The 14,110-nt window shown below is 47.9% G+C and overlaps 1 protein-coding gene across 2 annotated transcripts in view; it reads right to left on the reverse strand.

The window, feature by feature from the left end:
* The window catches only part of TAOK3 (TAO kinase 3), a 216,539-nt gene that overhangs the window by 14,583 nt on the left and 187,846 nt on the right, over positions 1 to 14,110 (reverse strand). For both annotated transcript variants that reach the window (XM_004611070.2, XM_055146844.1), the window contains one exon: positions 416 to 655. In XM_004611070.2, coding sequence (XP_004611127.2) covers positions 416 to 655 — 240 coding nt within the window. The remainder of the gene's footprint in view (positions 1 to 415; positions 656 to 14,110) is intronic.

A 14,110-nucleotide genomic window follows, 5' to 3' on the forward strand; every position in this document is an offset into this window, starting at 1 on the left:
CTGTGGGATGCCGGGGATTGAACCCGGGTCGGCTGCGTGCAAGGCAAATGCCCTCCCTGCTGTACTATCGCTCCAGCCCCACAATCACACTTTTTAAAAAGCAGGTCATGATGGGGTCAGAGAAATGGCATACAAAAAAAAAATTATATATATCTATATGGAGAGATTATATAGTATAATGGCTTCCAAACCAAGTGGGCTAGCGGCGTCTCTTCAGGACTCAGACACAAATTCTTCAGTTTCAGATCTGGAGCTTCGGCGGGAGTAGGTGTGGATCCAGGATTTAAAAATTTTTTTTTTTTAAAAAAAACTCTGAACACTTCCAGGTGACAGCCGATCATCCAGGGGCAGGAACCGCCGGCCCAGCACGACTCTGCTGGGGCCCAGACAGCGAGCTACTGCGGTTTCCCCTCACCTTTAAGTTTTTTGGCTGTTGCCGCAGTTCCATGACATGCTTCCGGTGCAGTTCCCTCTCCCGCCTCTTATTGTACTCCAGCTGGTTTTCCAGTTCAGTCTGGTGCTGCAGCCGGATCAGGTCCATGCGCAGCTTCTGCAGCGTGTGCAGCTGTCTGTACTCAAGCTCCCGCGTGGACTCGTCGTGCCGGATCAGCATGGCGTGCTCCATCTCCTTCTGAGTCCTCTTCTTATTGAGTTCCTGCATTCAGGAGCGAGAGAGAAACGGGGAGAAATGAATGGGAAGGAAGAGGCCAGGGGGGAGGGGCGGCCCAACATGGTTCTGCTAACGGTTTCTTTTCATTTTCTTTTTTTTTTGCTTTTTGGGTCACACCCGGCAATGCACAGGGTTATACTCCTGGCTCTGCACTCAGGAATGACTCCTGGCGGTGCTCAGGGGACCCTATGGGATGCTGGGAATAGAACCCGGGTTGGCCGCGTGCAAGGCAAACCGCCCTCTCCACTGTATTATTGCTCCAGCCCCCTGCTAACGGTCTCTTCATTGTACATGAGAGGGGTGGGCAGCGCGCCTCACTGCTTTGGAGGAACAGTGCCTACAACCACCCGGGTGGAGGTTCTGGTTGTGGGTCCACCATCTGTAAGATGGGCAACCTCACGGCCATCACGTCTGCGGGACCTGTCAATGCTACCACTTCAACGTGACGCCTTCTTGCCTCACAGAATTGCTATGAACCTTGGTGAGTGTGGTGTTGCATACAGGTCGGACAAGCCATTTCTTCAGCTAGATCAGTAGTTCTCAACCCTGGTGGCCCTCAGCGTTACTGGGGCGGCTTTGAAAATGTAAGGCGCATGAACCCCACACTCTGAATTCCTGATAATTGTCCGGGACGGTACTATGCCATCCATAATGTTCAGTAATTCTATCTAATATGCAGCCAGGGTTGAGAATCACTGAATTATAATGAAACCCCTGCCATGTTTTCCGTTTACTGATTTTTCCATCAGAAAGAGCCCAATAATCTTTTTCTTTTGTTTGTTGGCTTGTTTCTGTGGGGACCATAGGTGCTCAGGATCGACTCCTTGCTCTGTGCTCAGGAATCACTCCTGGAGGGGGTATGGGGGACCATACTTGATGCCAGGGATGGAACCTGGGCCCGCTGCATGCAAGGAAAGTGCCCTACCCACTGCATTGCTGTGCTATCTCTTCAGTCCCTATTATTTTTAATAATTTCCTACTATATTTAAGTTTAGACACACAAGTAAAAAGCCAATGAGACTGCTCCCTTTTCATCTTTTTTATTATATTCTGTTTGATCATATATACATTATATACTTCTTGGGGTGTTGGGGGTGGCGCAAACCCCAAAGTCCTCAAGGGTCAATCCTGGTGTGGCCAGGGATTGAACTGGGGTTGGCCACAGGGAAGGCAAGTGCCTAAACCCTTATCCTATTTCTCAAGCCATGATTTCTAGATCTGACCAGTCTATTATTTCCAGCCTGCTCATTATGGTCTCAATCTCTTTATTGAAGGAGGAAAGAAAGAAAATGTGTATGTGGAGGGGAGGGGGAGCTTGAGAGGGAAGCAAAAGGAAAATTATGTGAGATATTTTTTTTTTTTTTGCTTTTTGGGTCACACCCAGCGATGCTCAGGGGTTACTCCTGGCTTTGCACTCAGGAATTGCTCCTGGCAGTGCTTGGGGGACCATATGGGATGTCGGGGATTGAACCCGGGTCGGCCGCGTGCAAGGCAAGCGCCCTACCCACTGTGCTATCACTCCGGCCCCTATGTGAGATATTTTTATTAGCCGGTTCAAGATTATTTACTGAAAGGCACTTGAAGAAGACAAAAACCTTGTGTTCTGGGGACACTAAAATGTTTACCAAACCATGCCTCTGTCCTCCACTGACTAACATTTGAACAGAGATGGGTAATAAGCATTTTATTGTGCAGCTCATAGATGCTTCACTCCGTCTGTCTTCTCCCCGGGGACTGGGACTCAGGATGCAGACAGAGCTATCTCCTGGGGCCGTAGGAATTGAACTGCAACCCCGGCTACCTCTAAGGAGGAAGGAGGCAGGGAGTGGGGTAGGCCAGAAAGGACCCAGGGACAGAAGTGGATGGTTCTGGGCACCTTGGTGGTGAAAGTCTAGCAACGTTGTATGCCGAAAGCATAATCTTTGCGGCTGTTTGTTTGTTTTTCGGTTTGGGGCTCACAGGCAGTGGTGCTCAGGAGTTATTTCTGGCTCTGTGTTCAAGAACGACCCCTGGTGGTACTTGGGGGACTCTATCTCTGACTGAACCAGGCTGGCATCAGCAAGGCCGTGCTTACCTCTGGTATTCTCTCTAGCACCCAAAGCATAAACATTGACACTTTTATCTTTTTTTTTTTTTTTGGTTTATGGGTCACACCTGGCAATGCACAGGGGTTACTCCTGGCTCTGCACTCAGGAATCATCCCTGGTGGTGCTCAGGGGACCCTATGGGATGCTGGGAATCGAACCCGGGTCGGCCGCGTGCAAGGCAAACGCCCTCCCCGCTGTACTGTTGCTCAAGCCCCAAACACTGACACTTTTAAAATAATGTCATCTTGGGGCTGGAGCGATAGCACAGTGGGTAGGGAGTTTGCGTTGCACACGGCCGATACGGGTTCGATTCCCAGCTACCCATAGGGTCCCCTGAGCACCGCCAGGAGTGGTTCCTGAGTTCAGAACCAGAACTAACCCCTGTGCATCACCAGGTGTGACCCAAGAAGGAAAAAAGAAAGATGTCTCAATGGTAGTAAGCATAATTTTTTTTTTTTTTGGGTCACACCCGGCGATGCACAGGGGTTACTCCTGGCTCACGCACTCAGGAATTACTCCTGGCAGTGCTCGAGGGCCCATATGGGATGCTGGGAATCGAACCTGGGTCAGCCATGTGCAAGTCAAATGCCCTACCCATTGTGCTATCACTCCAGCTCAGTAAGTATAATATTAATAATAAACAAAATATGTGGTATTCAGGATCCATTTGCTACTTTGAGAGTTGGAAACTACAGCTTCAGGACACGAAGAACAAAAGAGAGGGAAGAGGTGCAGGGAACAAGCTGTAGCCCCAGCTCCTCCTGGTTTTAAGCTCCCCTGGAGACGCCACTGTACGGTCATTACTGGGTTATGGCAGAAATTACTGTGGATCTTTAGTAAATGCCCTTGCTCTAGCTCTAGCTAGCACAAGTAAATTTCAGTAACAGGCAAATGAAAAAAAATATTAATTAACATAGAGAAATAGGTTTTATGAAGAGACAGACAGTTAGTTAGAAAGAGGTAGATAGTGAGCGAGTTTGGAAGTTGCAAGTGGTATAAAAGAGGTAAAAAGTGTAGGCTTTAAGCTTCCCAGAAAGAATGATGTTTTTTTTTTGTTTTGTTTTTTTTTGCTTTTTTGGGTCACACCTGGCGATGCACAGGGGTTACTCCTGGCTCTGCACTCAGGAATTACCCCTGGCGGTGCTCAGGGGACCCTATGGGATGCTGGGATTTGAACCCGGGTCGACCGCGTGCAAGGCAAATGCCCTCCCTGCCCTGCTATCGCTCCAGCCCCCAGAAAGAATGATGTTTACGCTAGTTAATAAGGTCAATGAAAGGAGAACACTTGAACTGGTCTTCACACTAGCACTATAGGTGCCTTTCTTCTCTGATGACATTCACTATGGGAGAAAATACTCATTTATGAATTTGGTTATTTGGTGCCTTGTAGCCTGCTACCCCCCCATCCCCGCCTCTCTGTATGATTATGGTTATTCCCAATGAGTTCAGGCATACAGTGTCCCAACACCAATCCTTCACCAGTGCCCACTCCCCGCCAGAGATGTCGTATGTTATTTTCGGCATATACCTAACAGTGTGCTTGAGAATATCTTGCATATTTGAACTTTTGTTTGTTCGTTTTGGGACCACACCTGGTGCTGCTCGGGGATTACTCCTGGCTCTGTGCTCAAAACTCCCTCCTGGCGGGTTTTGGGGGACTCTGTGGGGTGCCGAAGATCGACCCCAGGTCGGCTGCGTGCCAGGCAAGCACCCTACCTTGTGTACTAACGCTCCGGCCCGGTACACTTGAATCTTGTACTCACTTGAAGAGATGTCCTCTATAGGGCACAGAATCTACTTCCTGGGCAAAGTTGTGCATCATTTCTTCATGTATAGTTCTTGAGTACTTAGTACACATGGGACACTAGCCATGAACAAGGGCATTCCCTCATGGATCACTTTCTAATACAGGGAAATACCTAAATTATAAATGTAATTTTTTTTTCCTTTTTGGGTCACACCGGCAATGTACAGGGGTTACTCCTGGCTCTGCACTCAGGAATCACTCCTGGCGGTGCTCAGGGGACCCTATGGGATGCTCGGAATCGAACCCGGGTCGGCTGCGTGCAAGGCAAATGCCCTCCCCGCTGTGCTATCGCTCCAGCCCCTATAAATGTAATTTTTTAAGGAATAAAAAGACAATGCTGAATCTTCTCCCATCCCCTCTATTTTGGGGTGGGGGATGGAGAGGAGGCCACACCCAGCAGTGCTCAGAGCTTACTCCTGGCTCTGTGCTCAGGGATCACTCCTGGCTGGCTTGGGGGACCACACGGGGTTCTGGGAATCAAACTCAGGCTGGCGGCGTCCAAGGCAGGTGCCTTACAATCTTACTATCTTTCTGGCCCCCTCCCATCCCCTCTTGTAATTTCCTTTTTCTTGTTTTACTTTTTTCTCTTCATCCAGACCATCAAATACCATCTTTCAATAAATACTAACTAGCCCCTAGGTGGCACCAAAATACAGAGAGCCCTTCTAGAATGACCAAGAAACAAGAAAAGGCATAGAAATGGGCAAAGATCCTGCTGCTAGGTCACTATACGATTATGACTATTATTATTATTATTATTATAGTTTGGCGGCCATATCCGGCAGTACTCAGCACTTACTCCTGGATTTGTGTTGTTCGGGGACTACTTTGTGGCAGTGCTCAGGGGGCAATGTGGGGTGCCAGGGATTGAGCCTGGGCCGGCTGCTTGCAAAGCAAGTGTCCTGTGTACTCAATCTCCAGCTCATTAAATTATTTTAAACCTCTTGAGTGGCAGGCCTCCCACTGCCTGCCAATTCGACATCCCTCAGTTTCCCTAAGCTGAGGGCTTCAGACTGTACGTCTATACCAGTCTGAGCTGCCTACGGCCCCAACACGCAGGGACGGAGGGAGACACAGAGCAAACCACACTTTCAGAAGAAATCAGAAGCTGGTCCCTGCTCCACGGAATGCTGCACGATGCTTCCCACAAGCCGCACCGGAAACTACCTTGGTTACCAGCAACTGGTTTTTAGTAACGGGCCATCCTGCTAACGCTGACACGTGCCAGTTTGAGAATCAATGGGGAAAATTCAGTGTGAGTCCATTTTAGTTTTTCCATTGACTCACTATGTCTGGTGTTAGGCAAGACTCTCCACGTACACGATCACGGTCTCAGGTGGGAGGTGAGAATAACAGCACCGCCATGAGCTACTATTCGGTGACAGTGAGAGACCGTAAGAAAAGGTTTCAGAATATAGACGTGGACTGTTGCTTTTCTGTATCTAGAAGTATGTGGCCCGTAATACCTTAAATCCAGATTTAATAAATTATATTTTTATTTTATTTTATTTTATTATTATTATTTTTTTTGCTTTTTGGGTCACACCCAGCAATGCTCAGGGGTTACTCCTGGCTCTGCACTCAGGAATTACTCCTGGCAGTGCTTGGGGGACCATATGGGATGCCGGGGATCGAACCCGGGTCGGCCGCGTGCAAGGCAAACGCCCTACCCGCTGTGCTATCGCTCCGGCACCTAAATTATATAATTAAAATGAAGGGACCGTGATACAGAAATGTCTTCTTGGTTTCTTTTGTTACAAATGTAGGTTTTTCTCCTTTTTCATACATCTGAGTTGCTGAGACATAAGTTAGAAAAAGGCTTATATTTTAAGCTACTGGAAAGAAAAATCATTTTTTTTTCTTTTTGGGTCACACCTGGCGATGCAAAGGGGTCACTCCTGGCTCATGCACTCAGGAATTACTCCTGGTGGTGCTCAGGGGACCCTATGGGATGCTGGGATTCGAACCCGGGTCTGCCGCGTGCAAGGCAAACGCCCTACCCGCTGTGCTATCACTCCAGCCCCCCAGAAAATCATTTTATTATGAACCTATTAATGTACCGACAGAATAATGTATCTGTGCTTAATTTGGTTTTTTTTTTTTTGGCCATCCCGGAAGCTGAGGGCTGACTCCCGGCTCTGTGCTCAGGGCTCCCTCCTGGTGGTGCTTGGGGCGGGGGTGGGGGGGCACTATGCGTCGGTGGGGGTCAGTCTGGGCTCAGCTTCACGCAAGGCTATGCCTTCACCTCTGCACTATCTTCTCTAGTCATTTGCTTTGATTTTCGAAATTTTATTATTTATTTATTATTTTTTAATTACCATGAGATACAGACACAAAGCTTACCTGTTTGAGCCTCAGTCATACATTTGCTTCAATTTTTAAAGGTGGTTTTATATCACATTTCATTGTAACTAAACTGGAACTCTAACTCAGACGGTTAGGAGACGGTTAGGAGTATAAGGACTTACTCCTGTTACATACCCTAGCAAGGTTACTTGGGAATTGAGAGACTAAACTGAGATCAAACAAATTCTACAAAGCTGAGGTAGGCTCAAACTAAGGCTTTTTGATTGCCAACATTTCCATTAAAAGATGTCCCAATGAACAAATATCTTGCATTGTCCAATTTTATACTTTTTTCGGCCTGTGATACAGGATGTAGAATAACGCCTCTGCTTGGGCCAGCCAACGGAGCTGTGATTGCTTCACATGTCACTGCGAGGCTGAGCCACTGCACATGCGTCCTGACCTTACATATGCTCAGCAAAATCCTCTGACCAAAATAAAGGGAGGGGCCAGAGCGATAGTACAGCAGGTAGGGCGTTTGCCTTGCACGCAGCCAACCCAATTCAATCCCGGGCATCCCATGTGGTCCCCAAGCACTGCCAGGAGTGATTCCCGAGTGCAGAGCCAAGAGGAAATCCTAAGCATCACTGGGCGTGACCCCAAAAGCAAATAAATAAATAAAGAAAATACAGGGACGAATTTAAGGGCCATCTGATTCTGCACTCACTATAAACGGATGCCAAGGAGGAGTGTTAGCATACCCTCACTCTCTGCCCGCATCACGCACCGGGGGCGTCTTCCCCTCATCCTGCTGAGGGCGAGTAAAAACGAGAGTTCAAACTTAAATGGAGAGTGTTACCTTAGAGGGTAATTTGGTAATTTCTATTATAAGGTAGATATATAGGGGGCGGAGAGATAGTTTAGTGGGGTAGGGAGCTTGTCTTGATGCAGCTGACCTGGACTCAAATCTACCCTATAGAGTCCCCTGAACCCTGTCGGGAGTGATTCCTGAGGGCAGAGCCAGGAGCAAGCCCTGAGCACAGCTGCATGTGGCCTTACAACCATAAACCAAAACCAAAATCAAACACATGGGCTGGAGCAATAGAACAGAGGGTAGGGCGTTTGCCTTGCAGGTAGCCGACCCGGGTTCAATTCCCAGCATCCCACAGAGTCCCTAAATACCACCAAGAGTAATTCCTGAGTGCAGAGCCAGGAGTAACCCCCGAGCATTGCCGGGGGTAATGCCAAAAGCAAAAAAACAAAAACAAAACAACAACAACAACAACAAAACCCAAAACACCCAAAATCAAACACACAAAAAACATAGATAGAGGGCCAGAGAGATGGCTCAGTGGCTGGCGCACAGGCTTTGCTTGCAGGGAGCAGGGAGTTGGAGAGGCCCTGAGCACCACTGGGTGTGTGTAGATGCCCCTCAAACAACAACAAATTCCGTTGTATGTGTTCTAACACAGAAATTCTACTTCTGAGAATATTATTCTACAAAAATACATTCAAATTTACAAAAAGAATTGTGTACAAAGATGTTCTCCATAGCAGTTATCAATAATGCAGAACTCCAACAAAACATCCACTGAGAGGTGCCTCAGTGGTGCCTAGGTGCCTAAGTGATTTTATATAGCACTGTATAGCACTGTCGTCCCGTCGTTCATCGATCTGCTTGAGTGGGCACCAGTAACGTCTCCATTGTGAGACTTGTTACTGTTCTTGGCATATCGAATAAGCCATGGGTAGCTTGCCAGGCTCTGCCATGTGGGCGGGATACTCTAGGTAGCTTGCCGGGCTCTCCGAGAGGGACGGAGGAATCGAACCCGGGTCGGCCGCGTGCAAGGCAACTGCCCTACCTGCTGTACTATGGCTCCACATGTAAAAAATATTGTTAATGGTTTAAAAAAAATGAGGCAGGGCCACTGCTGTCTTTAATAGTAAATATAAACAGAAAAAAAACAAAAGAAAGGGAGAGATCTGAAATAGTACAGCAGAGGTTCAATTTCCACTTCCCCTTCTTTGGTTAACAGGTTCCTGTTCCTTACTGGAGAAACTACTCCATCCTCTCTGGAATCAAGAGAAACTACTGTGAACGGGAATAAGCACATTACCCAGCCAAGTTCCAACTCTCCGAGGAATCCGAATTAAGCAGAACTGATACGAAGATTAAGCATGACTGAAAGAGGCGTGTCAAATGGCAATGCCTTAAGGAATTCCCAATAACTCTGTTCTCTATGTCACGGAATTTGCTTTTTCAGTTTCAGATTCTTCATCTTTTTTAGCTTTTTTTTTCTTTTTTTTTTCTGTTTTTTTGGGTCACACCCGGCGATGCACAGGGTTACTCCTGGCTCATGAACTCAGGAACTACTGGCAGTGCTCAGGGGACCATATGGGATGCTGGGAATCGAACCTGGGTCGGTCTGGTGCAAAGCAAACGCCCTACCTGCTGTGCTATCTATCATTCCAGCCCCTAGCTTTGTTTTTCAATTGTGTTATTTTCCATTATCCTTCTACATAGCTGGAATTTGTTTCTTACAAACCAAACACACAGATACTCATGTTATCTTTTTTTAAAAAAAAGTTATCTATAGCGGGCTGGAGAGATATGCCAAAAACAGTAACAACCAGTCTCACAATGGAGACGTTACTGGTGCCCGCTCGAGCAAACCGATGAACAACGGGACGACAGTGCAGTGATCTATAGTATATAAGCCATATATACCTATAGGGAAAAATATGAATGAATACACACACACCCCAAATTAATGACGACTATCTCAGACTAGAGATTAGGTAGAAGGAAATATCAAGCATTTCATTGTTTAATTTTGTTTTTCTATACTTATCTTTTTTCAATAATCTCTGATTTTCTTTTTGTAAAGAGAAAGAAATTTTGAACATTTTCATGAAGATGGCTCTAGAATGAGACAACAGAGGTAAATCCTGGATTTTAATAAAAATGGAGTTGCGGAGAGAGTATGGGGGTGAAGGCACTTCCTAGCATGCAGCTGACTCCTGTTGCAGCCTCAGGACTGGAAGATCATGAGCACAGAGTTGGGAGCAGCCCCTGGGACGTCATCAGGTGTGGCCCAAAAATCAAAAAGAGGGGCTGGAGCGATAGCACAGCGGGGAGGGCGTTTGCCTTATAGGCGGCTGACCCAGGTTTGACTCCCAGCATCCCAGATGGTCCCCCGAGCACCGCTAGGAGCAATTCTTGAGTGCATGAGCCAGGAGTAACCCCTGTGCATCACCGGGTGTGACCCCCACCCACCACCAAAAAAGGGAAAAAAAATCAAAAAAGGAAAGAAGAAAAATCCCTTTAGAGAGTTACTTTGATACTAATGATGTCAAAAGTTTTCTGTCATTTGGAGGGACCTTAAGTTTTTTTTTTTTTTTTTTGCTTTTTGGGTCACACCTGGTGGTGCTCAGGGATAACTCCTGGCTGCTCTGTGCTCAGGAATTACTCCTGCTGGCAGTGCTCGGGGGACCATATGGGATGCTGTGGATCGAACCTGCGTTAGCCACATGCAGGGCGAATGCCCTACCTGCTGTGCTATCGCTCCAGCCCCGGGACTCTGGCTTTTACTAGCCCCGGTTGTCCTTCCCTCAGCGTTCCTCCAACTCTGTTCTATTAGAATAAAAATAACCGATGGAAAGAATCCCCCAATTTTCCTTCTATCTGTTCATTTGGAATTTTTTTGCCTTCTATCCATCTCAACCTGTCTAACCCTGAGTCGATTTCTTAGCAACACCTCTCCACTATTTTCTTTTTTTTTTTTTTTTTTTGCTTTTTGGGTCACACGCAGCGATGCTCAGGGGTTACTCCTGGCTCTGCACTCAGGAATTACTCCTGGCGGTGCTTGGGGGACCATATGGGATGCCGGGGATCGAACCCGGGTCGGCCGCATGCACGGCAAACGCCCTACCCGCTGTGCTAGCGCTCCGGCCCCACTCTCCACTATTTTCTACCCAAATCTACATTTCTCCAAACCCATCGATCCATTTGCTTTTCTTGCCTTTTGAGTCGCGCACAGCTGTGCTTGCGGGGTGCTGGGCCTACTCCGGGCTGAGTCCTCTGGGGTCTCTCCCGGCTGTGTCTGGCACTGAACCCGGGGCTTCTCCCAGGGAAGGCAGGTGCTCGCCCGTGCGCCACACCCCCACGTCACACTTCTCCAAGTCTAAATTCCGAGAGTATCTTTCACTCCAGCCTCCGTCTTCTTTCATCTCCACTTGTCCTCAAATTCTGTTTTCTACTAGACTTCGACATGTTCCAAAGTCACCTTCTCCTTGGTAGGTACCCAAAACCCTCCTCCTCCCTCCGCTATGCTCCTGCACTTCGCTTCTCGCTTCTTTCCCCCGTCACTTTTTCTTTTCTCTCTCTCTTTTTTTTTTTTTTATTTTTGGATCTCACCTGGCAATGCACAGGGGTTCCTCCTAGCTCTTCACTCAGGAATTACCCCTGGCGGTGCTCAGGGGACCATATGGGATGCTGGGATTAGAACCCGGGTCGGCCGTGTGCAAGGCAAACGCCCTCCCCGCTGTGCTATCGCTCCAGCCCCCCAATTCACCTTTTCAATGTCTTTTGCTGCATCATGAGGCACTTTCTGTTTCATTTAGGAGCCACACCCATTGGTGGCCAGGGCTTACTCCTGGCTCTGTGCTCAGGGATCACTCCCGGAGGGCTAATGGGACCACATGGGGTGCCAGCTGCACGCAAGGCGAGCTTCCCCCACCAGACAAGCCCCTTACCTGCTGGACCCGCTCAGGCCCAGGAGGCACCTTGTAAGGCTGCCCCTCCCCCACCGTTCCTACTCCCGAAATGCTGATACCACTGAGACACTGTTTCTGTCATGTACAAGCTACCGTGGCGTATTCAATATGCCAAAAACAATCACAAGTCCCACCATGGAGACGTTACTGGTTCCCGCTCGAGGGGATGACAGTGCTACAGTGCTCCTCTGGCCCTTGTACAGAGGGTCACAGGTTGCTGTACTATATACACCCCCTTTCTACAAAAGCCCATTTTCTCCCACTTGGGGCCATTATCTCTCCCACTGAGCACATGTGCTCTAAATGATCCGTGCAGCTGCCGCAAAGGGGGCCAAACTCCCTAAAGTGAAATGTTACACCAAAGTGGGCCAAACTCCCTAAACTAAAATGTTAGTCACATCACTCACGGCCTGACTCAACGTCATTCAGCTCTGTCTTCCCCCTCTAGTGAGATGAGATAATACAGGTAAAGGACACAAGCAGGTCCTTTATTATATTTATGATAATAATTTTTCCCCTCCCATTTGAACACTGTGTTCCCAAAGAATTTAAATCCCCACTAACTCTATCTTGTTCCCCTTATGCAAGTCAACACTGGATTCTTAAAATCAAGCACTGATATTTCTTTTTTTTTTTTTTTCTTTTTGGGTCACACCCAGCGATGCTCAGGGGTTACTCCTGGCTTTGCACTCAGGAATTACTCCTGGCGGTGCTTGGGGGACCATATGGGATGCCGGGGATCGAACCTGGGTCGGCCACGTGCAAGGCAAACGCCCTACCCGCTGTGCTATCTCTCCGGCCCCATGCACTGATATTTCTACCTATGGGGAAGCTCATTCTTGAGGCTGTGTCTGATTACTCCAGGTGAAAATGATTTCCTACTTAACTATCCGGAAAGGGTTCGCACTCTGTATTCCGTGTGTTAAGGGAATAGCATCCTACTTATTTAACTCTCCAAATCAGAAACACTGGTCATTTTTTTGCCTCTTCCCTCTTTGGAAATCCTCACCCCATGGGGTCTGGATTCTCATCAGCTATATCCAGAGACCTCACGTCGCTCTAACGTCTCTTACCCTGATTGCCTCTTCCGGGTAGGGTTGGAGAAAGAGTACCTTAGCTGATAGCACTGTACTTTGTCCCTCCCTACTCCAGTCTGTCCTCGCAATGACATACTAAATTTTCAAATGAGCTCTGAAGAAAATTCCCATGTCACCACTGCACTGTAGCCCTGTCGTCCCGTTGCTCATCGATTTGCTCGAGCGGGCACCAGTAACGTCTCCATGGTGAGACCTGTTGTTACTGTTTTTGGCATATCGAATACGCCACGGGGAGCTTGCCAGGCTCTGCCATGCGGGCGGGATACTCTCGGTAGCTTGCCGGGCTCCCTGAGAGGAATCAAACCTGGGTCGGCTGCGTGCAAGGCAAATGCCCTACCCGCTGTGCCATACTAAATCACTCCAATCCGTCATGTCGCCATCCTACTTAAAAACTTCTGACAGCCACACAACCACCTGCAGGCTGAAAACTTTGAGGTTCTGCTTCCAACTCCTTGTGTTGGGAGCCTCCAGTCCACACCCAAAGAACCCTCGCTGCCCTCAGCTCATCAGCAATCTTTTTTTACTTTTCGTCTTTCTTTCCTTTTCCGCAGTGCTCGTGGGCTATTCCAGCTGGGGGCTCAGAGGCTGCTCCCTCTGTGCTCAGGGGGGCCGGGAGTGTGCAGGGCATGAACCTGGGTCCTCTGCATGCAGAGCTTGTGCTCCAGCCCGTTGGACTCTCTCTCAGCCCCAGTATCAGTCTCACAAGTCCTTTCATCACTCGATGCTCAAAACACTTTATTCCTGTCTACGATTTGGTCAAGAAAGTGTATTATTCATGCGGGGTGGGGGGCTGGGGAGGTGGGGGGAAGGGGGGAGGTATATTATGATTCTTAGTGGTGGAATATGTGCACTGGTGAAGGGATAGGTGTTTGAGCATTGTATAACTGAGACTTAAACCTGAAAGCTTTGTAACTTTCCACATGGTGAACTAATAAAAGAAAGAAAAAAAATAAAATTAAAAAAAAAAAAGAAAGTGTATTATAATTATTCTTTGTTATGCCTCACACACCATATTATAATTCCTCTGCTACTTATGTCTCTCTGCCCCCCTCAGATGCGGTTGCCTGGAGGCAGGGGATGCAGCTTTCTGGCATCCCCTGTACACTGTCCCCAAGTACAGTGCCCCGTGGAGGCACTATCTGTGCCGGAAGACGGGAGGAATGAACTAGATTGTCATATTGTGTAGTTATTTGAGTGTTTCATGTAGTGCCACAGAAATCTGAGTCTTTGACGAACAGGCTGAGAGCAAAAGTTCTCTGTTCGGTTACTTCTACTCTCTATTACATGACATGATTGATAATAGGTACGTGATAAAATTCCACTCGTCTGGGAAATGTCGATGCACTGAATTGCAAGTGGACAAGTGGACTTGCTCTTAGCAGTGCTG

The sequence above is a fragment of the Sorex araneus genome, chromosome 9 (assembly GCF_027595985.1).
Source record: "Sorex araneus isolate mSorAra2 chromosome 9, mSorAra2.pri, whole genome shotgun sequence".
NCBI classification, from domain to species: domain Eukaryota; kingdom Metazoa; phylum Chordata; class Mammalia; order Eulipotyphla; family Soricidae; genus Sorex; species Sorex araneus.